A 24,248-nucleotide genomic window follows, 5' to 3' on the forward strand; every position below is an offset into this window, starting at 1 on the left:
TAAAGTCCTCAAGTGGTTAAAAGGAAAATATGAGCTTCCTTATCCCTCTCGCTTCAGGCATCCTTCAAAGGGAACCTAAACTGAGAAGGATATGGATTTTTCCTTTTAAAATAATACCAGTTGCCTGACTCTCCTGTTGATCCTGTGTCTCTAATACTTTTAGCCACAGCCCCTGAACAAGCATGCAGATCAGGTGCTCTGACTGACGTCAGACTGGATTAGCTGCATGCTTGTTTCAGCGTTGTGATTCAGCCACTACTGCAGCCAAAGAGATCAGCAGGACTGACAAGCAACTGGTATTGTTTAAAAGGTAACATCCATATCCCTCTCAGTTAAGGTTCCCTTTAAAGGGACCCTGAGCAGTGGGTTCAAATCATAGCTTTGGCTACAATTACAGGAAAAGGGGCCTGTAAGTGGAAGTTATTATTAAACATGTCTGTTTCAATATGTAACCATGTATTCATACACACAGCTCCACTATAGCACAGGTGTCAAACCCCCTTTAAAAACCAGGATTGACTGTACTGATAAACTGATCTACTTGATGTCCCACACCTTTCCTGATTGAGGTCGCTTTCACAGTGGGATTTTGCTGTTTAATGCAACGTTAAAGTCACAACGTGTCTGTGTTAAGAGGTAGCACACTGCAAGCAGTGAGTTACAACACAACATTTTTTTTAAACGCAACTTTAACGTCGCAATGTGAACGGCTGATAGGATTAGCATTGCAGTGCAGGAAGCTGCGTTATAAGACTTTATAATGCGCGACCATAACGTCCCACTGTGAATGAGACCTTAGTCCTATCAATTAATTTGAGCTGTACCAAAAATGTGTGAGGACCTCAATCCTCATGGACTGGAGTTCAACATTCCTGCACTATAGGGACACTTTGAACGTCTGTTCTATTTATGTCAGTGACTCAGGAAGTATTAGGAGGTTACCGGTATTGTTAAAAGGAAGACAAAAATAGAGCAGTAGCAGAAAATAGCACAGAGTGAAAACAAGTCTGTTTCATACTAAAAACTGTGGCAAAATTGAGCCACTATTGCATTTGCAATTCTTGTTCAGGGAGAATCTCTCCCTGATTAAGAATCACAAATGGAATTGCGGCAAAATAGCTTAGATTTTCAGTGTTAAACGGTTGTATCCAAATAAGAAAAAAAAAAAAAAAAAAAAAAAAAAGGGGCATGTCTTCATCTAAGGGAATAAAAAAAAACCCTCTAGCCCTGTGCGCCAGTAGTAAACATGATTTCTCCCATACTGCATGAGGCATTTTTTCTACATCACACTAACCAATGATTTTTTTTTCCTTTTTGCTCAGCTCTTCTTTTCCCCATAACACACTATTTCCCTTGTTTTTTGTAAAAATAAAATAAATAAACTTCCTCTCCTCTCGGTTCCTCCTACTAAAAAAGGTGGCCATTTTATTCCTCAGTGCATGAAGAATTTCACGTGAATCCTGGTTTTAAGAATTTTTTTTAACTGTAAGCTTTTGTGTAGAGTTCAATAGAAATGAAATACAGGCACTTTTACAGAACAAAACATTTACTAAAATAGAGGTTACAATATAAAAAGCTTATTTTGATAACTGAATCTTTGCTCAGAGCCAACACTTGTACATGAAAGATGTCAGCTGAGCTTAGGAATGTAAGTACGGTAGGTGGTCTCTGACAGCACCAAATCTGTCAGGAGTGAAGGCTTGCCCATCTTACCAACCACATCTCTGGGCAGGCCTCTGAACTTCTACAAAGCAGTCAGTGTACCAGTAAAACAGCTAGTGCAGGCCTGAGCAAGTTTCCTGTGTTCTTCAGCAAGTTCAGGTAACATGGCAAGAAGGTCTTACAACTTTAAACCCTATCTGTAAACATTAAATCCCCTCCCATAGTCTCAAAAATAAAAAACAAAGATTGATTTTTTTTCCATTTTTTTTTGGGTGGGAGTTTGGTAAGTTTATTTGGTGCAAGAAGGCTGGAAGATGGCATAAATAAACTCTTGCAGCATTCTTTCTTCACATGTCCTGCAGCATACAAGTGCTCATAGGCAAAGGTCAAAAATAGACAAAGATGTTAAAATGGTGTTCTTTCAAGTGCACAAATACCTAAGTGCTTCTTTATATAGATCCAGAAGGACTGACTGTGCAGCCAGTGCACAGATATGCAGACAGCATTAAAATATGTACAATAAGTTAGATGATTGCAGTAGCACCATTTGCTGGTTGATTAATGCTTATGGTTTGCTTTCCAGTGCTGACAGTGCATTTCAGGTCCAGAAGTCCCAAGTAATATTCATACATCAGTAGACCTTTCTTCGACAGCTCGGTTATGCTCCTCAGATGTTCTCTGCAACACAATTTTCTATATATATAGCCACCAACAGACCTGAAACATCCATAAAAGCAAAGGATGAAACTGGACAGGAACATCTTAGTGCTCACTGTATTATTGGCTTATACCCACCATTTTACAGGTTCTTCTTAACAATACCCTAAAATAAAACATGTCAGACAGTAGCAGAAGTTCAAGAGGTGAAAATAGCTGTTCTGCAAACACTGAGTCCCTCAATAAAGGGTTATTTATCTGATAATGCACCCTCTCTTCATGAAGGGACAATGCACGTGTTTCAGCCATCAAGAACTGTCAAGTGTTTGACAGTTGTTAACTTAAAAACTCTTAAATAGTTGTTCCTTGTGTTATTGCTGTACGAGTCTGTGCATGCCTGGTGCTGTCATAACCAGGCGTGAGCTGGAGTGGAGTAACTGTGCTCCAAACCAGCACTGAAAGACACAAATAGGTCTCCTTCATTGCCATTCAGGATGATTCCTTCCACGTCAACCTCCAAGTCCTCTGTAAAGGAAGTAAAAAGAACAGCACTGTAAGTCATCAGCATTAGGAGAAGAGTAAGCATGAGCTCAAATGTCTTCAGCCAACGCTCACCTTGATCAGAGTCTGATCTCTCAGAAGACAGAGCAGAGGAGTCCAGGCTATCGGCTCTGATTCGTTCTGTACCACTGGAAGGCAGGAGCTGTTTTAATCTCTGCCGGAGCCTCTGTTGTTCTGTCCTCAGTTTTTCCTTGAGAGTCTTTGCTTTCAGCTCCTGATCCTCCAGCTTCTGCAATGTACAATGTATCAAAAGGGTCAGACCATCAAAAACTGGCATTTAAAAAGAGAAGCCCAGGATATAATTCATAAATGTTTTCCAAGTTGTACAAATTATTACAAAATATTTGATTACGTTTTTCCCATGCTTCTAAAATGCTTTGATTGTGAAAATGCTGTTTTAATCAAACTCCGTACCATGATCATCCCTAGCAGTGTTAATGATAAACTGCTTTGACCAAGCATAGGGCAGCCAATGTATTGAGTTGGTTCACACTAGCTGTAAAAAAACGGTCTGGTCGTGGATCGTAACAGAACAGACCATAACAGATGCAAACAGATCCAATGTTAACCTATGGATCCGTTCCGCATGCTCTGCTGTACGGACCACAAGTTTGGTGCTGCAGCGATTTTTCCAGACTGCGTAGCCCAGCGGAACGGAAACAGACGCTGAAGCAATGCATTGTGGGCAATGAGTTACGGATCCTAAAAACACACTAGCTAGGAAACAGACCGTTCTAGCCAGAAAAAATAAATCCACTTTGGTGATAGGTGTAGGGGAGAATATGGGGAAACTGAACTTTAACATAATCGAAACGGATCAGTTTGAGCGGAAATTGGAGCAGTTTTCAGAGATCTGTTTCCCTTAGGGTCCTTTTACACTTAATCAGTTGCTCTCAGTTAAAACTGAAAGAAAACTGATTTTCTAAGTAATGCCCATGTTTTCCTATGGCCTCTTTTACACTTAACGCGTTTTAACTAAAATCTTCCCAATGCACTGCTGTCGAAAAAATGCGTACCAACGCGCATCTAAGGCTCCCTGCACACTGCATGCGATTTCGATTCCGCTTTTTAATCAGTTTTTACATCCGATTCCGATTTGTAATCTTTACTGCATGCTGCGTCTTTTTATCCGTTTCTGTTGAATGTATTCAGGGAAAATCGGAATTGGAAAACGGATTTGCAGTGTGCAGGGAGCCTTACACATACCAACTGATTACCAGCATATATTTTTTTTTTCTTTTTAAATGTTATGTTGTTTAAAATGACCTTTCCAATTCAATTAGCATTTGGCTATGAATTTGTAAAACAGTTTTCTAGTGTGCAATGTGTACTTTGTTTCAGTACAGACAGCCCAGGTATTTCTTCTTTCTGCAGTAATCACCTGCACAAAGCAGGAGATGTTATTAGTTATATTTCCACACATGCACTAATTTAGTGACGGATATCAACATGGAGTCTGCCAAACCAGATAGGACTGTGTTACAAACAAGATGGAGAGGCTGGATGGTTGTGTGCGCAGAATTGAGGTATAACGTGCACTCGAGGTTAGAGGTATATGGAGGCTGCCATATTTATTTCCTTTTAAGCAATACCAGTTGCGTCCTGCTGGACATCTGCCTCTTAATACTTTTAGCCCTAGACCCTGAACAAGCATGCAGCAGATCAGGTGTTTCTGACAATATTGTCAGATCTGACAAGATTAGCTGCATGCTTGATTCTGGTGTGATTCAGACACTACTGCAGCCAAACAGATTAGTAGGACTGCCAGGCAACTAGTATTGTTTAAAAGGAAATAACAATGGCAGCCTCCATATACCTCTTACCTTGTGTTCAGTTTAATCTTAGCAATTCTTGGAGCATAACAAAGGTGGCATTTCACTCTGTATCAATCAAAGCTTACCTGCTGCTGAAGTCTAGATTTTTAGAAAAAGTATAAATGAAAACAGTTATAACTTCTGTTTGCCCAAGCCAATGAAACTCTGTGGACTTTTAACCTTTATTTTGTTTCATAACTGAAAACTAAACTAAAACTAACCGTAGTACAAATCTCTGGGGAGACCGGCAGTGAGCTGGAGTTCCCAGATCTGCATACTTACAATAATTATTTCTAGGAAGGTCCCATGCTAGCCATTAGGTTTTTAACTGATGTCTTTTTAACAACACACCTGGAACACACACAAAGACATAATAAAGCAATTTTTCATCTAAAAAGTGGTCATGCGACTAAGTTATTAGAATAGTCGATTTCTTTTGGTATAACTGAACTTGCAAATCAGAAACATAAAATGTACTACTAGCCTCTTGAAATATTTGTTACCCATGATATGCAGATCCCACTGTATATGTATGAATATTTAATTACACAGTTACTTTAGCGCTCTAGTTCAACATCATTGTTAGTAAAGATGACCAGGCATTACAGTTTTCATTTTTGATGCAGCCCTTCCAAAGATATTCTTTTTCAAAAGTCAGTCACATGACTTAGAGCTATGTGCATGATATTGAAATATGGTTTTAAGAAAGGTTTCAAGTACAAAATAGCAGGGCTTTGGAGTTGGTACAAAAATCATCTGACTCCAACTCCTCAGTTTACGAAACCATCGACTCCAACTCAGACGTCAGGTACCCAAAATTGCTCCAACTCCTTGACTCTGACTCCACAGCTCTTGCATGGCTATGGAGTGGATACAAAAATCATCTAACGCCTCAGTTTATAAAACTACCAACTCCAGCTACCCAAAAATTGCTCTTACTTCAAAGCCCTGAAAACAGATACTAGGAGTTTATTCTAAAATGGTTTTACATTCTAGTTTTCTATACCTCCTGTACCAAAGGTTGCAGCTAACTTCCTGATTAGTTTGTTTGTTCTGATGTGCCATGGACCTGTGACCCCGAGAGGAAGCTCAGATAGACAGTAACATGCCTTATCCAAACAAATGTTCTCTATGTGTCCAAATCTAAGAGCAAGGCACATGGTGTAGGGCCAACCTGCAGGAGCACTATGTGCTTCTTTATAACAGTAAGTGGAGCAAGGAGTGCCTATTGAATTGAATCCTATATACCTCGTTTGGATTACATAAGACATGCATTTTAAAGTCCAGCCTTTTCTGGTGTTACTGTGACATTGCATGCAGGGACCAACTTGTGTCACCCAGCTGTCATCAGCTCGCCTCCTCATCCTCCTCATATGCTGTAAGCAGAGTTGCACAGAGAAGCACCGCCCCTGCATTCCCACATCACACCTAACCCGGCCACTTTTTCATGCCACCAAGCTGGAAAACATTTCTGGACAGAACACTGCACAAAGATTAGTATAGGAAAACAACTCCAGCGGCCATTTTCTGTAGTCATGTAGCAATTTCTATGGGACCTTGGATCATGGCTGCAGGAGTCCTGATAAAGGAGGTAGTGGAGGAGCAGAAAGAAAGGCAGAACATAATCAGAGACATGGTGAGTAAAGGGTGGGGAGGACGGGAGGAAGCAGCCATTACTAAGCAAGCAACAGCCACTCATTAACATCTGCCACTATGCCGCCAAGCAACAGCCACTCATTAGCATCTGCCACTATGCCGTCACTGCACCAGCAGGAGTAGCAGCCACTGATTAGAAGCCAGCACCAGAAAGGCTATATACCGAAGGGGACATGTTAACTACACATAGTATAATGTTTATTACCCATGGAAATGTTTTACTTGACAAAATGTAATAGGCATAGTGTACCTGGGGCAGTCAGCAAAAATTGTGTTTACATTTTGCTAGTTTAGCCCCCTAGTAATCTCAAGAACAGCGATATGGCCCTTGACCTAAACAGTTCGTACTGTGAAGAATCAAAAACAGAAAAGAAAAGCAGCAACGCTGCACAACGAAGCAGGCACTGCAAATGTAAATTAAATACTGCTGCTTTTCTCTGCGTCGACCACATGGCAATAAGTACTCCAGCACTATTTTAATTAACAGGTTTGTCCATTTCAGTTACACCCATTAATTACTAACAGATGCATAACAATCATACAGCCATGCAATATCTTTACGTATTTACAGTACAACCGGTAATAGTGAAAATCATAATTACTTTTGTGTTAGCACTATGATAGGATGCCACTTTTCCAACTTCAAGATATTTCCGCCCGGCTACACCTGCCATTCCCGCAATTAGAATGGTTATTGTGAGTGGAAATGTGCAGGATCAGCTGAGACATGGAAAAGTGGGCCAAGTGTTGAAGCGTCCTACATGTAACAATCACCTGTCCTTGATTCCAGCATTTCCTACTGAGCTCCAAATAGTTTTTATGGAACATCTGCACAGGAAAGGTTGTCTATGAACTGGGTTTCTATAAGAGTATTATATACACAAGCCTATGATCACCATGTGCAATACTAATATCTCCTGCCTGCATGCACAGTACCTTCAATACAGTTCGGTGAAAGAGCATTAAGGCTCAGTTCCCACTTGCAGCGGATGCAAAACAGGACAGTAAACGCATCTGTAAGGTTGATGCGCCTCGCTAGATCGCACATCTGTTTTGCATCCGCTGCACTCCTCCACTTCGATTGCCAATACTCACATGTCCCCCAATTTTGTTGCTGCTGACTCGTCTTCCAGAACCTGGTAAAGACTGGAGGCCGGCAGGAGCATGGGCCTCTCCATAGGATCACAATAGACCAATTCTCTCTAGGAACAGGGAAGTTTTTCATTGGCCTACCTGTTGCTTGCTTGCCATTGGTCTTTTGCAACCCAATAGAGATCCTAGTGCTGCTAGGCACTGATCTGTTTCCTGGGAGCGAATGGAGAAGTCAGCAGCGGCAGAATCATGGGACACCTGAGTATATGCGTGACAGCAGCCATCAAAGCGGACATGGGAACCAGCATAGTGAGAATGGACACTGTCCAAATAGGCTTTCATTGCTTATGCTTATTATATTTAGATGCGGCAAACGGATCAATTTTTTTTCTAACCAGTGGGAGTGAATCCTATTTTTCTAATTTGGATATATCTCTTGTGCTAAGCTTCAAAAAAAAAAAAAAAAAAAAAAACTGGACTGTACATTTTTTTTTTTTTAATAGGAGGACTACTTTATTTGGGTTAAAATAAATCTTACTGAAGCATACAATAATATATTCTAGAGAATTGCATAACTCCATCTTTGTGCCAAGTTTGGGGAGGACTCTTCACCGTTTGTTTCAGTGTCACTTTGCATGAACTGAGGTCTATAAAGAAATAGTATACTTACGTCTGGTGTGGCTCAACATGCAGAGCGCAGATTTGAAACCCACTTAACACGTCTAAAATGAACTGAAACACTTGATTTCACGCCAGGTTTTTTTTCCCACAGAAGAATATATGAAGACTCCACCCAAGGCACACAAAGAAGACCTAACAGAGTTGCTGATTTTTCTCTATAGTGTATCCAAGACCTGAAATGTGACTGGAATCACACTATAAAAAAAAACAACAACTTTCATATGTATGGATATGTTTTAATTTATTTTTAGGTTATTTGACCACAGAGAGCCTTCAATGTACAATTCCAGGACTCACTTTGATATGTAGCTTGGCTCGATGCAGGAGGCTCAGTGTTGTGTGCCGGGATGTGTCCATACTCAGAGGGACCTGCTGCTTCAGTTGTTCCAAACATCTTCTCAGCTGTGCTCTCCTGGAATCATAAAAGTCATTGGAACACTTAATCATGAAGGTCTGCCAATGTCCATCATGTACCGTAATGTTCTGCATCTTAATGGAAACATGAATAAGAAATCGAAGGCCGATACTAGCATAGGTTGTAAAAATGCCAGCTGTTTGGTTGCTCGCTTTAGTAGTATACAAGTCACACACCTGCAACAAGCATGCAGCTAATGACAGAAGCAGCATCAAAACTTCTCGATCCTGTTATTCCAGATCAAGAATTAAAGGATCAGCACAGCAGCTGATTCGATACCATAGTTTGGCAAATACACTACAACTTTTCCCCTTCAGACTTCCTTGAAACATGCAACTGTAGTTACATAGTAAGATCTATTTCAGAAATGATTACATCTAACTTAATGCAGAATACAGATATGCCCCCTCCTGGTCTGATATCTCAGACAACAATTTACTGAATCTTTCTTTGAAGTACTGAGAAGCTGGACCCACCTAAGGAATAGGACACTGTGTACCATATAGCCTTATGGGAAGGGGTGTGTTCTGCACTGCCACATGTTGTCTGCGCAAGTGTGGCAGTGGTGATGTGGCAAAGATTAGCAAAATAATAGGTTATTTGGAATAATTTTAACATTAAAGGGATACTGTAGGGGGGGGTTTGGGGGAAAATGAGTTGAACTTACCCGGGGCTTCTAATGGTCCCCCGCAGACATCCTGTGCCCACGCAACCCCTCACAGATGCTCCGGCCCTGCCTCCAGTTCACTTCTAGAATTTCAGACTTTAAAGTCTGAAAACCACTGCGCCCTGCATTGCTGTGTACTTGTTCCCGCTGTCACCAGGAGCGCACGGTGCAGGCACAGACCATACTGGGGCTGCGCAGTACGCTCCTGGTGACATCAGCGGGATCGAGGACACGGCAACGCAGGCGCAGTGGTTTTCAGACTTTAAAGTCTAAAATTCCAGAAGTGAACGGGAGGCAGGGCTGGAGCATTGGGGATTGGCTGCGTGGGCACAGGATGTCTGCGGGGGACCGTTAGAAGCCCCGGGTAAGTTCAACTCATTTTCCCCCGACCCCCCTACAGTATCCCTTTAAAGAAAAGCTTAGTTGTACAGGTAGCAGATTAGCCCATTATCTTAGATTCATGTATTTTGACTTTAACCACTTGCAATATGGACTTTTATAAACGTCCTATATGTGCGCTGTTAGTGCAAATAGGACGTTTATTAAAGTCTGGCTACTCTGCTAAAGTGCACGTGCATTTCTTCCCTTCAGCATGAATTGAACCAGTGTCAGCAAACCAGTGTCGAAATGAGCTCCATTGGTTGAATACATGTACATGCTAATTTTCTTATTTGTGGACCTTAGGTTTTCAGTCATGCTAATACACATACATTAGATGTCATGACTGTACACAGATGCAATGCAGCACAGAGATATATAGTCAAAATCTGCAACACATAGGAAAATCATGATGCCGAGTCAGATTACATGGAGTTCGGTCACTTACCGATGTTTCTCCAATTCATTATGTACAGACCTATAAACAAACAACAACCACAAAATTACTCTTATGTCAGCAAATGGATACAGACGTCATATGTTACACAAGATAAAGAACTGCAAGTTCATCTACTCCTCCCTCTGACAGATGGAATTAGACTGTAGTTAAAGATGATCTGTTATTGTCTGAATACTTTATAGCATAGATTGCTTTGATTCAAGTTATGACATTTACCAATTCACTTTATTAGTACAAATGTAGAACCTCTCCTTTATGGCTCATCATCTCAGCCACAGGTCCCAATTTAAGCCTGCCATACACAGGCAGACTTTCACCAGATACGTCCAAAAGAAAAAGTCTGATCTGTAATGTCGACTGATTTCAGACATTAATTGAAATTACATTCGGGTGACATAAATCTTCTACAGATTCGATCAGTGACTGAATCTGCCGGGAAAAATCGTATTGTGTATGGGCACCATTTCTGAGGATCTCTATCTTAGAACCTAATCCTTTCTAAAGTAAATTGTTTTTTTTGCATCTTGATTGGAAAAACAGAGGGTAAAAATGGAGTAAAATGTTATCTCCCCGATATCAGTGGCCACCCACTTATACCGTCAGATAGATCCCTCTGTGATCGAATCTGATCAGAAAGGGATCTATTGGCTGACCATACACAGATGGCGTGAAATCCATTCAAAATCTGTGGAACAGCCATTGCCTGCCTCACCTCCCACCATCCGTGCTGCGGCCAGCAGCAGTAATCTCACCTGTACACTGGTGCATGTCCTCCTGGGTCCGCGGGTCTCCTCCTCATGTTATGTTGCAAGCTGAAATTCAAACACTAGAGGGACCTCTAGTGTTTGAACTTGTCACATGACAGGACGAGGACACACTGAGGAGGAGACGCGCAGGGTGAAGTTAAAGCACCAAACCTTGGAGGACACGCGCCAGCAGACAGGTGGGAGTACTGCAGCTATTCTGTGTTGGTCATTGCCGAATCTAACGCCACTAGCGATGTGCTCTAGGCCCGCAGACGATCGAGCAAAGTTTTACGTCTGGTCCACTCAACTGAAACTATCAATTTCAGACAGAAATTCGATCAGGCACCATTTGCATCACCGATTTCACAGCAGATTCAATCAAAGTATGGCTTAAAATCAAGATTATTGTTTATTTTATTTAAAGTGACAACTTATTATGCAGCACTATACAACAAATAAGGTTACAGACCACGTAACTGAACATTTGAATATATTAATACACAGTCACGTGAACATTTTGGTGTAAAGGCCCATACACGTCGGATTTTTCCGAACGACGGGTCGTTTGAACGTCCCGTCGTCCGCACGCCAAATCGGGCGTGTGTACAGACTGTCGTTCGGGTGATAAGACTGGTCTTGAGCGATCCGCCGGGCGGGGGGGGGGGGGGGGGGGGGGAAACCTGCCCAAAGGCTTACAATTTGAAGAGGGAGGGGGACAGAGAGACACTAGGTGGGGGGACGTTGCGTAGTTGCTCAGCAGTGGAAGTTAGGGCATTGATGAAGGAGGGTAGGCCAACAAACATAAACCCATAAATGGTAGTCTAGAAAAAAAAAATCTTCCACTAATTTTACTGCTATGGCAACCTTTAACAAACACATATTAGTTCTTCATCAATGCCTAAGGGCCCATTCACACCTGAGCGGGAATCGCGCGATTCCCGCTCATGGCAAACCGCTAGCGGTTTTGTAAAAAACGCTACACATTGTAGCAAGTGGCAGTGTTCTCACTGCCGCGTTTGCGGTTAGCGATAACCGCAAACGCGCTGCATGCAGGGGTTTGGCGGCGATTTGCGTTTCGCGATTAGCGATTGTGTTTAGCGTGCAAAGCACGCTAATCGCGATCGCCCCGAAACCGCCGCAGTGTCCAGTGAATTTTCCGCGTTAATCGCGGGAAAATCACTCCCGCAGATTATAGGTGAGAACGGGCCCTAAGGAGAGAGTGACCACAGTTTATTTCTTAAAGGAATTGTCAGGCAAAAAAAAAAAAAAGTTTCACCTACCTGGGGCTTCTACCAGCCATCCTGTGCCCTCGTAGTCACTCACTGCTGTTACGGTCCCCCGCCGCCAGCTAGTTTCGTTTTTGATGACCTTGGGGTCGGCGGGCCGCATTGCGTACATTTTACACACATTCCTGCTGGTGCATGAACATTAACACATACATTTTTACGCGTTGCACCACTAACGTGTAAAAATGTACGTGTTATTGTTTATGCACCAGCAGGAATGTGTAAAAATGTACGCAATGCGGCCCGCCGACCCCGAGGTCGGAAAAAAACGAAACTGACGGTGGGGGACCAGAGCAGCAGTGAGTGACTACGAGGGCACAGGTTAGCTGCATGGGGCTGGTAGAAGCCCCAGGAAAGTGAAACTTTTTTTTTTTGCCTGACGATTCTTTTAAGGTTCCCCACACAAAAAGTATATACCGGTAAGTCCGATCGATTTTCTAATCTATTCACTTCTATGAGAAATCAAATCAGAAAAACGTTTGAAAATAAGATCGGACCTGTCGGAAATTATCTTTCGAACCATCTATCTGCCAAACAAAAAATCTCATGGTGTATTCCCAGCATTAGAGAGCCATACAAAACTAAAAGTGCCGACTATAAACATCCCATAGTATTTTCCCTCCATCAGAAGACATGCAGAGTTCAACTCCGGACCTTGTAATAAAATCATCAAAATGAGTGAATGCTGGTTTCTATCAGCCTGATCAGTTTCAGCACTGGGGATCTTTAAAGTGAACCGCGATATTCGCCGCTTTGACGATTCCGAAATTGTGATCTTGGTGATTGCGACTTTGGTTTAAATTAGATTTGTCTTTCAGGCCTACCACGACCGATGTACGCGACAGACTCCCGGCCACTGCCCCCCTGAGTGTAATGTCTGGCACACACCATGCAATTTTCCATCTGATCGATGGGTCAATTTCCATCCAATTTACAATCGATTTTCTGAACGATTTTGTACAGAAGTGATCGGAAATAGTCGATTCAACCCACCGATCTGATGGGAAATTGCGTGGTGTGCACCAGACATTAAATGTCCCCCATGACATCCTAAGCTGTCACCCCAGTTACCGGATGCCTGTACCCCGTGGCGCCAAGTGCCACAGCACTGGTGGGAACTGGGTTATAGCAGAGGACACAGAGTCGCGCCAACAGGGGCTGATGAAAATTTACACAGCACAAGCACCGAGGGGACAACATTTTACACGCTAGGCCGATTACGGATAGCTTTCATACTGAAATCTACTGGGAATTGGCCTGTGGTGTATTGTGTGAGCAGACAACAGATCTCTATTTGGGGAGGGAGAGAGAGAGAGATTGCATGGTCGACCTGTCTATACATCGCTAGTTATATGAGCACCTTTGCAATACACAGGAACACATTTCCTGACCTATCTCTGATCCCGCAGGAAAAAAAAAGAAAGAAAAATAATTGTTTGACTTACTGCTCTGCTGATGGTACAGCTTTTGCAGGAACTCCACTACTGCAGCTAATATGTAACAGTGTTCTCCCCAGAATTTTTTTCCAGCCGGGTGGCATGAAATAGCTGCCGGGTGGCATGAAAAAGTAGCCGGGTGGGGCGAGTTGAAAATGCAGGGCAACTGTGCTTACAGCATAGGAGGAGGTGAGGAGGTGAGCCGATGACAGCCGGGTGGTCACCAAATCTAGCCGGGTGGAGCACCCGGCTAAAAGAGCCTGGGGAGAACACTGTGTAAACAAACACTACTGTTTACCAATACGATACCCTGTGATATTTTTCAGTTGTGACAAACATAAAAGAATGAATACATACAGCTACAACACTCAATAGTTAATAACACTATGACGGTATCCTTATCTTTTAAAAAAAAAACATTCGTTTTACATCCTCACCTAACACTGTCAGGGTTGCTGTTGGTTCTCTGCCGTTTTCTCCTGCCAGGAGTGGCTGTATTGCAAGGCAATATGGACGCATACCCATGTTCAGCTTCTGTAATATAATTAACAAATTGTTGCAGTCATTTTGCATAAACAAGGACGTTCACATGCCCCAGGAAGGCAGGGCTGATACAAAATCTAGCTATTTTATACTGCACACTACAAAATGAAAACATTACTGGTTCGTGCAGCAAAACAGGGGCCTAGAAAATCATAGCACAGGTGACAGGCATGAGAGTCAACACAACACGATTGCAAATGATGTTAAATAAAACAGCAGTTTCGTCCACAACAGTCAGAGTTCATCTATCATTTGTAGTATATTTCACTGGCTACTAGAGATACTGTCTCGGGTTTCCATAAAGGGAAAACGTATCTAACAGACTAAGATTATCTCATGTCTAGCTCATGTCGAGGAAACGGCAGTATAAGGAAGCACAGGAATGAAACAATAAAAACAGCTTAAGCATTACCAGTTGCAATTTAGAGAAAGTAATGATTACGAGAACGAGGGTGGATGCACGACACACAAAGAAATCTAGTGGAGGAGTATGTCCCAGAAGTCAGAGGGAGGAGGGTCATCTCCAAATAGGCATAAACAAGGAGATATTATGGATAGGCGCGCTGATATAGACTGTGTGATACAATGGAGTACTACGCTACACAAGGAAACATCTTGAGATAAACATACATAGCAGTGGGAGGGGACGATCAGATTACACTGGGCTTCATGTATTAAAAAGAAAATGATTTTGATGTTTGTAAAGGCAGTAGATATAGTAATGTATCAGGCTATATATGACAAACAGTATAGTGCATTAAAAATGCTCACCATTCACAAATGAGGTTTTAGGGCCTGTTTACAAAGCTGTAACCACGCAAATATATTTTTCTCCAATCCTTTTATTTATTTATTTTCCATCCCAGAGATGTTATCTGAGATGCAGCCACACTTTAAGTTGCCCATAGCCATGATACGATGCACATCCAAAGCAACCAATGATCTGCGGTATCAACAGACCATCTGCTGAAAGAAGGACTGCCACAGCACTCAATTGTTCTCTGATAAAAAAACAAATTAATTGGGAAGGTTTTTTTTTTTCCAGCTGAGCCTCAAACCAGCAATCATGTATACTGGCCATGTCACCCTTCAGCAGTGGACTTTTCTTCGGATACTGCTGCATCCTTGAACCTTTGGCCAGGATTTGTCTGCTTAAATAGGGCCTACAAAATTCTGCTATTTGTATGGGGGACATCTGCATACATTATGGCAGCCAGAGATGTTTGTTGGCCTACTATTTGCGGAGGATTCTTGAATGTCTATGAGAGCAGGACCTTTAGTGCAGATAGGAAGCCCCAGTAAACATGGGTGCCAAAACAGGACATATATGCTTAAAGCAAAAGCAATATCTATTTATTGATCATTTGCAGAGATTTCCAATATGGTGTGAAATCTATGGCAGGAAGGAGCCCTGCAGAGGCTCAGAGATGCCTGTTATTGCTGTGAAGCTGGAAGCAGGATGTGATTGGCCGCTGTAGGACAGGCCATACATGGCCCAGCATAGGCAATCAGTGTACGCAGCTCCATGGCTTGCTCGGACGTCTGTGGCAGACCAGACAGTGCAGGTAATCCCGGTGTCACACACACACAGGCAGCCGAGGCCCCAGTACGTGATGTGCTCCATGTCGCCACTTACCCCTCTCTCTCCTCTCCACGTACTCGGCTGCCTGCAGCAGGACCTGGAGGTTGCTGGGCAGCTGCTCCATGTCGGCTGGGCCGGGGTCAGTGCAGGCCAGTGAGGATGATCAGAGGGAGGGCGGATCTGCACTGTCACCGCACCGTACTCGGTGTATGTCAGCCCGCGGCCGACACAGCTATTATTTCCCTACACAATACATGTAACTGACACCGAACAGCCACACAGCACCGCCCCCCGACACGCCCACCGCGCACACCCCCCTCTCTAGCACCGTATGGACCGTTCTCACGCCTCCGTCTCCACACTGCAAGATGCAGCCGCTACACGGAGCCCATCCGCCTTTCCTGCCACCCGCTGCCCACAGCTGATCCGTGCATCACCCCACAGCGCCCTGTTTCCATGGAGCTTCCTGGAACGGGTGGAGTTTCCGAGGACAGAGCGCCCATTGGCTACTGGAAGTAGCGAGGCGTGGTCTCAGCGTCAAACGTCATTCCAGACAGCAACAGAATTAGGCGGGAATAGAGGATTCTTTCAAATTTCAAAACCCACAATTTCGCCCCAGAATATGTGTTTATTGCTATGTGAAGAGAATACTGACTCTGTGAGATCAATTCAAGGAAAAAAAGAGCAGCAAACAGAAGGCTAGAGCTAGCAACACCTGATTATAATGAGTACAAATGGCAGAAGGTCTTGTCATAGTGACAGGACTGAGTGGCTTTGAATAACAAATTAGCCAATAAATGTATCATCTTGATTAAAAACTCCTTGCTTTCACAGATGGCTAAAACAGTACAACACTCTACTGCTTCTACAATAACAAGACAAGACATAGTACATTTATATTGTGCTTTTCTCCTGGTGGACTCAAACAGCCAGAGCTGTAGCCACCTAAATGCTCAATAGGTGACCAGGATCATTAGGGAGCCTTGCCTGAAGATTCCTTACTGTTTTATGTACTGGTTTAAGCCAGGATTTAAACCCATGTAAAAGGGCTCAAATCTCACATCAAAGACAGCAGCCTTACCAGTATAGTACAATGTTATACGCTGGCTATACTAAGTTACATTTTAATGTATGATTTCTTTATTATAAATAAAAAATAAATGCATAATAATTAAATGGCTGACATTTGTTCAATTGCTTCAACATTTTCAGGCTTTCTTGTTCAGTAATCTAGTCTTGGTCAGTGGTGTGGGGATAGCAATAGTGACTGCCATGGGGCCCCTAAACAAAGGCATAACCAGTGGGTCTAATTCAGGGGGTCTCAAACTCAATTTACCTGGGGGGCCGCAGGAGGCAAAGTCAGGATGAGGCTGGGCCGCATAAGGAATTTCACAATCGCGGTGCATCACCGCCTCTGCCCGCCCCTCTCACTCTTCCTTCACAGAGAGGGGCGGGGAGAGGTGGCGATCCGTGCAGCGATTGACGTCAGGAGGGGCAGAGCTGAAGTTGAAAGCTCTGCCCCTTCCGGGAAATGCCGGCGGATTGCCCCCCAGGCGATTTGGGGGCTCTGCAGCCCTCGTTTAGTGGCGGGGATGCGGCGGATTACTTGGGAGCACTGAAGAGAACTATAAGGAAGCTTTTGCCGGCGAGGGCCACAAAATATTGTATCAAGGGCCCCAAATGGCCCGCGGGCCGCGAGTTTGAGACCCCTGTTGGAAGGCGATAAGGGGGTACAAATCAGGCGCCCTGAAAGTAACATAGCTCTCCAAGCTCCATCAACTATTCTACCTTCCTATTAGGTGTCCCTATCTCCATGACTACAGCACCATCTCTTGTCACATGACCAGCAGACTACATTAAGAGAGACTGTACTGTAATCACAGAGATGGAGACACAAGGAGAAGGTAAGTCAGATCCTGGAGTGTTACTTCTCTCATGTAGTCCACTCGCTACTCTGCATAATGGGGAGGTCAATGCTTTTAAATGTATGTTCTATTTTTAATCCCAATTTCAATATAATAAAGCTATATATGTTTATAATTACACTTGATACCAATCATTTCATAGATTAGTAGGTCAACACTACCTATTTTGAGGGCCCCTCTTGCTAAGTATACTGGGGACTACTTCTGTCTATCTTTACTAGGGGGCCCCTCTTTCTACCCACAATGGGTAGCCACCATTGTAATGTGGCTAATCTGGCTACCTATACTGGGGGACTACTTCTGGCTACTAGTACAGTACTGGGTGCCCCTCTTGCTACGTATTCTAAGGGATTACTTCTGTCTACCTATTACTGGAGGGGGGCGGGAGGCATCTGGCCACCTATATTCAGAGCCCCTCTTTCTACCTATACGGGGTTGGGGGGGTGGGGTCATCTGGTTACCTGTACTGGGAGCCTATCTATACCGAGGGCCTCTCTTGTTACTACCTATGGTGGAGGGCTACTTCTGCTACCTTTATTACTAGGGGCCTCTCTGGCTACCCATACGATGGGAGGGGGTACCTCTAGCTAACTATACTGGTGGGGACTACTTGAACTGGTGGTACCTCCAGCAATGGTCTTACTTTTTCTTTTTTTTCTATTTTTTTGTAGGATAGTGTTATGTGACCTGTACTGTCCCAATCATCCTGTGTTTTATCACAGCCTCTTATGGTGCCCATACATGGTACATTTTTTTTTCATCCAATCTTACCATTTCTATGTAATATAAGGGAACTGCCTAAATTATCTTTTGAGTATATTCACTTAATTTACCCTTATACCACATAGAAATGGTAAGATTGTATGAAAATAATTGTACCATATGGGCACCATAAGTCTTTCAGTCTATTTGAAATCAACTGTGTTTCTAGATTTAATTCAGCTGTGTAAGAGGCGGGACAAGCCCAGGCCGGGATTCCTGTTGCACTATTGGTTGTGTGCATGTTTATGTTTTTGGGCTGTGTGATATTTCGCCTCCCAAGGAAGCTGGTGAAACATAAGCCCTGCACTGTCCATCACATCATTAGCCACCTTAGCTCCATTGCCCTGGACACCACTTACTGCCACTAGTTACTAGATTATGCCACCTGACTGATGAACATTACATTTGCCCTTTATGATTGGAGCAGCAGCCTTTACAATTGAGTATACAGGCAGTCCATAGGGACAATTTCACTGTGAATTACTACATGGGGACTATTGCTAAAGGCAGGGCTGTATTGGTTGGTGAGCATCTTATCTGAGCAAAGCCACAGCTGTGCTCCGACACCACATATCAGGGTTCACTGTCGCCGGGTAACACTACCACATGGGAAGCGATGGCACACATACAAACGCTGCCATTCAGCTGCGTTTCAATTGCACCCGAATGGTGCTTGTAGCCAGCAGATTGAACTGTCTAACAAGCACGTAGCTCAGCCTCCCTAATGAAAAGGGCCTTATTCTGAATACACTTCTAAACATAGTGTGAATGCTTTCCTAGAGTTCCTCTTCAACTGAGTCTTCTGCTAGAGGAATTCATAACCACTCCTCTGACAGGAATTATGGTATTACTAGTGACCTTAGCCCGTTTAAAAACGGGCTAGGTCTGTCCCCGTCACGCACCCGCCGCACACCCGGCCGCCCGCTCACACGCCTGCCTGGCTCCGTCCCTGTCGTCCTGCCTGTGTGAGGCTGGGTCTACACAGAGACAACTGTCCCTGCTGTACGCAGGGACAGTTGCCTATTATTATATAGGATAATGTGCAGAAGCATTGGATAGAAAACATACAGTTTTTTAGAGGTTTAAAATGACAGGGTTAGCGCTGGGCAGAAACTTTATTGCCCATCTTGCCCAGCCCAGATTTCATGCCTTGCTTAGTTCCTTCACTTTGGCTTTAATTCATAAAGGGCTATTTGTTAAAAAAAAATGTTGTCCCTCTTCTGTGCAGTGACAGAGTTACAATAGTGAGGCCCGGTTCACACCTGCGTTGAAGTGGCAAACGGATCTGTGAAAACAGATCTGATCACCGGTCGATCGGATCAGTTTTCACTCATTTTCCATTCCCCCACATCCTCCCCAGACCCCCACCCCCAAAGTGTATTTTTCTATTTAGAACAGTCCGTTTCTTCACTAGTGTGAAGAAACGTTCCGCTTTCTCATTGCCCCCAATGCAGTGCTTCAGCTTCCGTTTCCGTTCTACTGAGCTCAGCAATCTGGAAAAATTGGTTCTGAAGGAAACTTGCACTAACTAGCAGATTGTGCAGAACAGATGGATGTGAATGGATCCGTAGGTTAACATTGGATCCAGCTGCATCCGTTCCCTTTCGATCTGGGAATGGACTGTTTTTTAACTCTGATGTAAACCGGGCCTCGGCATGCCTTTAGATCTACATGTCCCCTTTTAGCCCCTCTAAATCTGTATCTGTCTTAATTCAAAGTAAACACACTTTTGTATCCTGTTTGAGACCCATTAAAAATTAACTTTTATTCATATTGGTTAAAATCACATAACCTATAATAAATCCTTTAATGTATCATTTTACGTTTTATTTTCCTTATATGTAGATAAACTAACAATACAAAAGGCAGTGAATTAATTTATTCACCCCTGGTGGCTTTATATCAGACCCGGCCACCTAGGGTCACTGCCTAGAGATTTAATAGTGCTGAGCTTATTCTATTAACAGAAATTAACCCCCCACCAAAAAAACGACATGTTTCAGCTCATAAAAATAGAGCCGTCGTCAGGGCAAAAATGGATAAAGTGCTAGGGTGCAAAGTGCATAGTAATAGAAACACACAGCTATTTACAAATCATAATAAAGGAAAATAACAAATGAGAGATGTTCTCTCACACAAGGTCAGCTATATCGCTATATATATCGCTATATACAGTAAAAATCAGAAGTGTGTATTTCAGTCTTAATTCAGGCAGACCTAAACCCAGAACTTCCTCTCTGATCTAAAAGAAAAGCAACAGCATAATAACCTGTAAAGTGTACCCGAGTCGGCGTGGGGCACAAATGGGACACCGAGGCATGTTTCCTGCTCAATGCCATGCCTCTCCGTCTCCTCCACACCACTCTCAGCCTCTCCTGCGCCACTCTGTAACCCTCTGAAATTGCTGACGCGCAGTTTGTCACCAGCTAATAGGTAAGTGACACCCCTTGCAACCCCCCCCCCCCCTTGTTTGCAACAGCCCTTCCCCAGCTCTAAATGGCTAGCTCTGCTTCTCCTCGGCCTCCCTGCTCTGTGCTTTTTTTCTGAATAGAGAATTAGGTAGGCTGTTCTCTAAAAACACACACAGGGTGGATTTCCCCTGTATTTTCCTTTTCTCTTGTGCGAGAGTTTAAGCCCGCTTTAAAGAGAATCTGTACAGTAAAATTCTTACAATAAAAAGCATACCATTCTATTCATTATGTTCTCCTGGGTCCCTCTGTGCTGTTTCTGCCTCTCCCTGCTGCAATCCTGGCTTGTAATTGCCATTTTATGCAGGGTTTACAAACATAAGGCATAGCAATTTGATACGCTGAGAGTAGCTTAGTGTGTGAGTCATACAGAGTGTGCAGGGGGCCTGGAGAGGGTGTGTATAGCTTCTGCCAATGACAAGTAGTGCAGCACATTCCACACATTCCAGCCTCAGCCGACAGAAGAGAGACAATTAGATCATATAACAGAGATAACACAGCCACTGTGCAAATAGGAAAGGCTGCAGTAAGACAGAGCACATTAGAACAACTATAGGAACATATAGGATAGAATTAAGGCTCAAAATTTTGTTAGAGTCTCTTTAACATTTTATTAATAGCCTCCTTTTGGCTGTCTCTTTAGCCTGAAACATTTTATCGAATGCTTGAGGCATCAAAGGCTGAAGGGAAACTCAGACGGTGAAGAGCAAAGCAAGACTCCTGAAGTAGGGCAATACTTGCTCCAAACTGTTTTATCATTGAAGAAGCTTAAAGGAAACTTGTAATGCAGTAAAAAAAAAACAAAGCCACGGCGAGGGACGGGAAGATCGTTTTGCCCCGGCTTGGGCACAAGACGTCTGCAGGGGATCGGTAGAAGTCGCAGGTAAGTTTTTTTTTTTTATTGCATTCCAGGTTACCTTCAAAGGAACCTGAAGTGAGAGGGATATGGAGGTTCCCATTAATAAACAATGCCAGTTTCCTGACTTCTGTGCTGATGATCAGTCTCTAATACTTGAAATCTTTGGCCCAGAATTAGTATACAGATCAGATGCTTTGACTCTGGTGTGACTCCTCTGGCTGCATGCTTGTTGCAGGTGTGTGATTTAAAATCAACTAAAGACAAAAGCTCAGCATGACAGCCAGGTAACTGGCATTGTTTAAAAGGGAATAAAGATGGCAGCCTCCATATTACTCCCACTTCAGGATCCCTTTAAAAGTCTCTCCCACAGTGGAGTTTAGTCGTTTAACACTTAGTGATAACTTTACACTTAGCGGCCCTTATTCCATTCACTTTTTCACCTAGTTGATATTTTCACACCTTATCAATAAATTGCCTTTGAAGCCACCAGCAAGCAAGAAAATATGCAGAATAATTTTGATAGTACTTCAACTTTTTTGTACTTTTTAAATTTTAAAAAAAGAGTTCTGAAAAGATTTTTTTTAATAGAATATGAAAATGTATCTTCTAGGAAAAAAAAAAAAGAGAAACAAGTGCATTGAATAAGGGCCACTATAGTACTTGTACTCAAATTCAAACAACCTTGTCATTATTTGAACAGAGCATAAAACTTGTACACAGTGGCGTAGCTAAGGAGCTGTGGGCCCCGATGCAAGTTTTACATGGGGCCCCCCAAGCACTGTATACATATCAATTGATATGGCGCACCAAAACTTGTCAAGGATTTCTACAGTGTCAGAGGTGCAAGGAGGGGATGGGAAACAGTTTGTTAATGAATACCACTAGTCAAAGCATGTATAGAAGTTATTATTACCAGCACAGGGCCAATAGAGAGCTAATATTGTGCTTGAGGGAGGGCCCCTCGGGGCCTCTCTGACAAAAGGGCCCCGATTCGGTCGCTACCTCTGCAACCCCTATTGCTACGCCACTGCTTGTACAGAAGGAACACATTTCCAAGTAAATATGTTAGTAATAGATTTGGTCCTCTGCTGGTAAGTAAAAGAGTTAGCAAGAAGTAGAGAGATAGGTATAGAAGTGAAAAATGAGAAAAGGTTTATCATACCAAGAAGCTTTTCTCTTCCATAGATAATTCAGCCTAAAAACCTCCCCTCAAGCCTGGTACACATTTTCAATTATGATTGGCCAGTCATTGACCAATTTTACCACCTCCATGTAGTATGAGAATTTCCCTATACAATGTGCTCATAGTATTTATGTCCGTATAACCTTATACTACATGCAGGTTTTAAGATTGGTCAATCATAACTGAAACTGTGTACCAGGCTTTACCCCCAGAGTATTGCATGATGTAACATAGCACTACTTAAAGAGAACCCGAGGTGGGTTTGAAGAATATTATCTGCATACAGAGGCTGGATCTGCCTATACAGCCCAGCCTCTGTTGCTATCCCAACCCCCCCTAAGGTCCCCCTGCACTCTGCAATCCCTCATAAATCACAGCCACGCTGCTGACAAACAGCTTGTCAGAGCTGGCTGTGTTTATCTCTATAGTGTCAGTCTGCTGCTCTCCCCGCCTCCTGCAGAACTCCGGTCCCCGCCTGCATCCCTTCCCTCCCTGCTGATTGGAGGGAAGGGACGGGGTCAGGGACCAGAGCTATGCAGGAGGCGGGGGAGCAGCTGAGACTGACACTACAGATGTAAACACAGCCTCACAGCGTGGCTGTGATTTATGAGGGATTGCAGAGTGCAGGGGGACCTTAGGAGGGTTTGGGATAGCAACAGAGGCTGGGCTGTAAAGGCAGATTCAGCCTCTGTATGCAGATAACATTCTTTAAACACACCTCGGGTTCTCTTTAAGTCCTGATGATGACCTGGCTGAACCATTTGTAGACTCCTTGAGCCAAGCTTGAGACAAGTCTAGTTCCTCTTCTCATGATCATGAAATTCCCTCCATGACAAACTCCTATGTTTGGAGTCAAGCAGGCCAAAAACATTTCTGCCAATAGGACACTGCGAGAAAGTGGCAGTAGGACGGTTCATAACTCTGCATCAAATGGTGCATTGGTGCAGTTCAATAGATTTTCAATAGAATTTTCATGGTGAAATTTATTACAAATCTGGGTGCCGTGTATAAAACCTGATACACACATCCAATTTTGATTGGTCAGTGATTGGCCAATTTTACCACTTCCAAGTAGTACAAGAGCTTAGCTACAGAATCTGTTCATAGTATTCAAAATCTGTTGACCCTTATACTACATGGAGGTAGTAAAATTGGTCAGTGATTGTCCAATCAAAATTGGATGTGTGTATACACTGTAAGGGGACTCAATCCCTCTTTGATCAGAATTATATCAGAGAAGGATCGATCTGTTTGCCACATAGGGCAAAAATCTATGTGTATGGGTACCTTTGGAAGCCCTTTCAGTGATCTTTCTAATGCCTAATTGGTGCAGAAGTTCTGGACCTTCCTCTGGGTGTTTTATACAGATTGCATTGCTCAGTATTCTGTTATATCTCACCAGGAACTTGCCCTAA

At 43.2% G+C, this 24,248-nt stretch overlaps 1 protein-coding gene across 1 annotated transcript; it reads right to left on the reverse strand.

Moving 5' to 3' along the window:
- Positions 1 to 1,528: 1,528 nt before the first annotated feature.
- On the reverse strand, positions 1,529 to 16,097 carry MXD3 (MAX dimerization protein 3). Its single transcript, XM_068277072.1, has 6 exons — positions 15,691 to 16,097; positions 13,949 to 14,045; positions 10,032 to 10,061; positions 8,421 to 8,535; positions 2,935 to 3,109; positions 1,529 to 2,844 (listed from the first exon to the last, which is right to left on the reverse strand). The coding sequence occupies exons 1-6, from the start codon at positions 15,758 to 15,760 to the stop codon at positions 2,726 to 2,728; spliced, it is 606 nt and encodes a 201-aa protein (XP_068133173.1). The 5' UTR covers positions 15,761 to 16,097; the 3' UTR covers positions 1,529 to 2,725.
- Positions 16,098 to 24,248: the final 8,151 nt, after the last annotated feature.

The sequence above is a fragment of the Hyperolius riggenbachi genome, chromosome 3, assembly GCF_040937935.1.
Source record: "Hyperolius riggenbachi isolate aHypRig1 chromosome 3, aHypRig1.pri, whole genome shotgun sequence".
Classification (NCBI taxonomy): Eukaryota; Metazoa; Chordata; class Amphibia; order Anura; family Hyperoliidae; genus Hyperolius; species Hyperolius riggenbachi.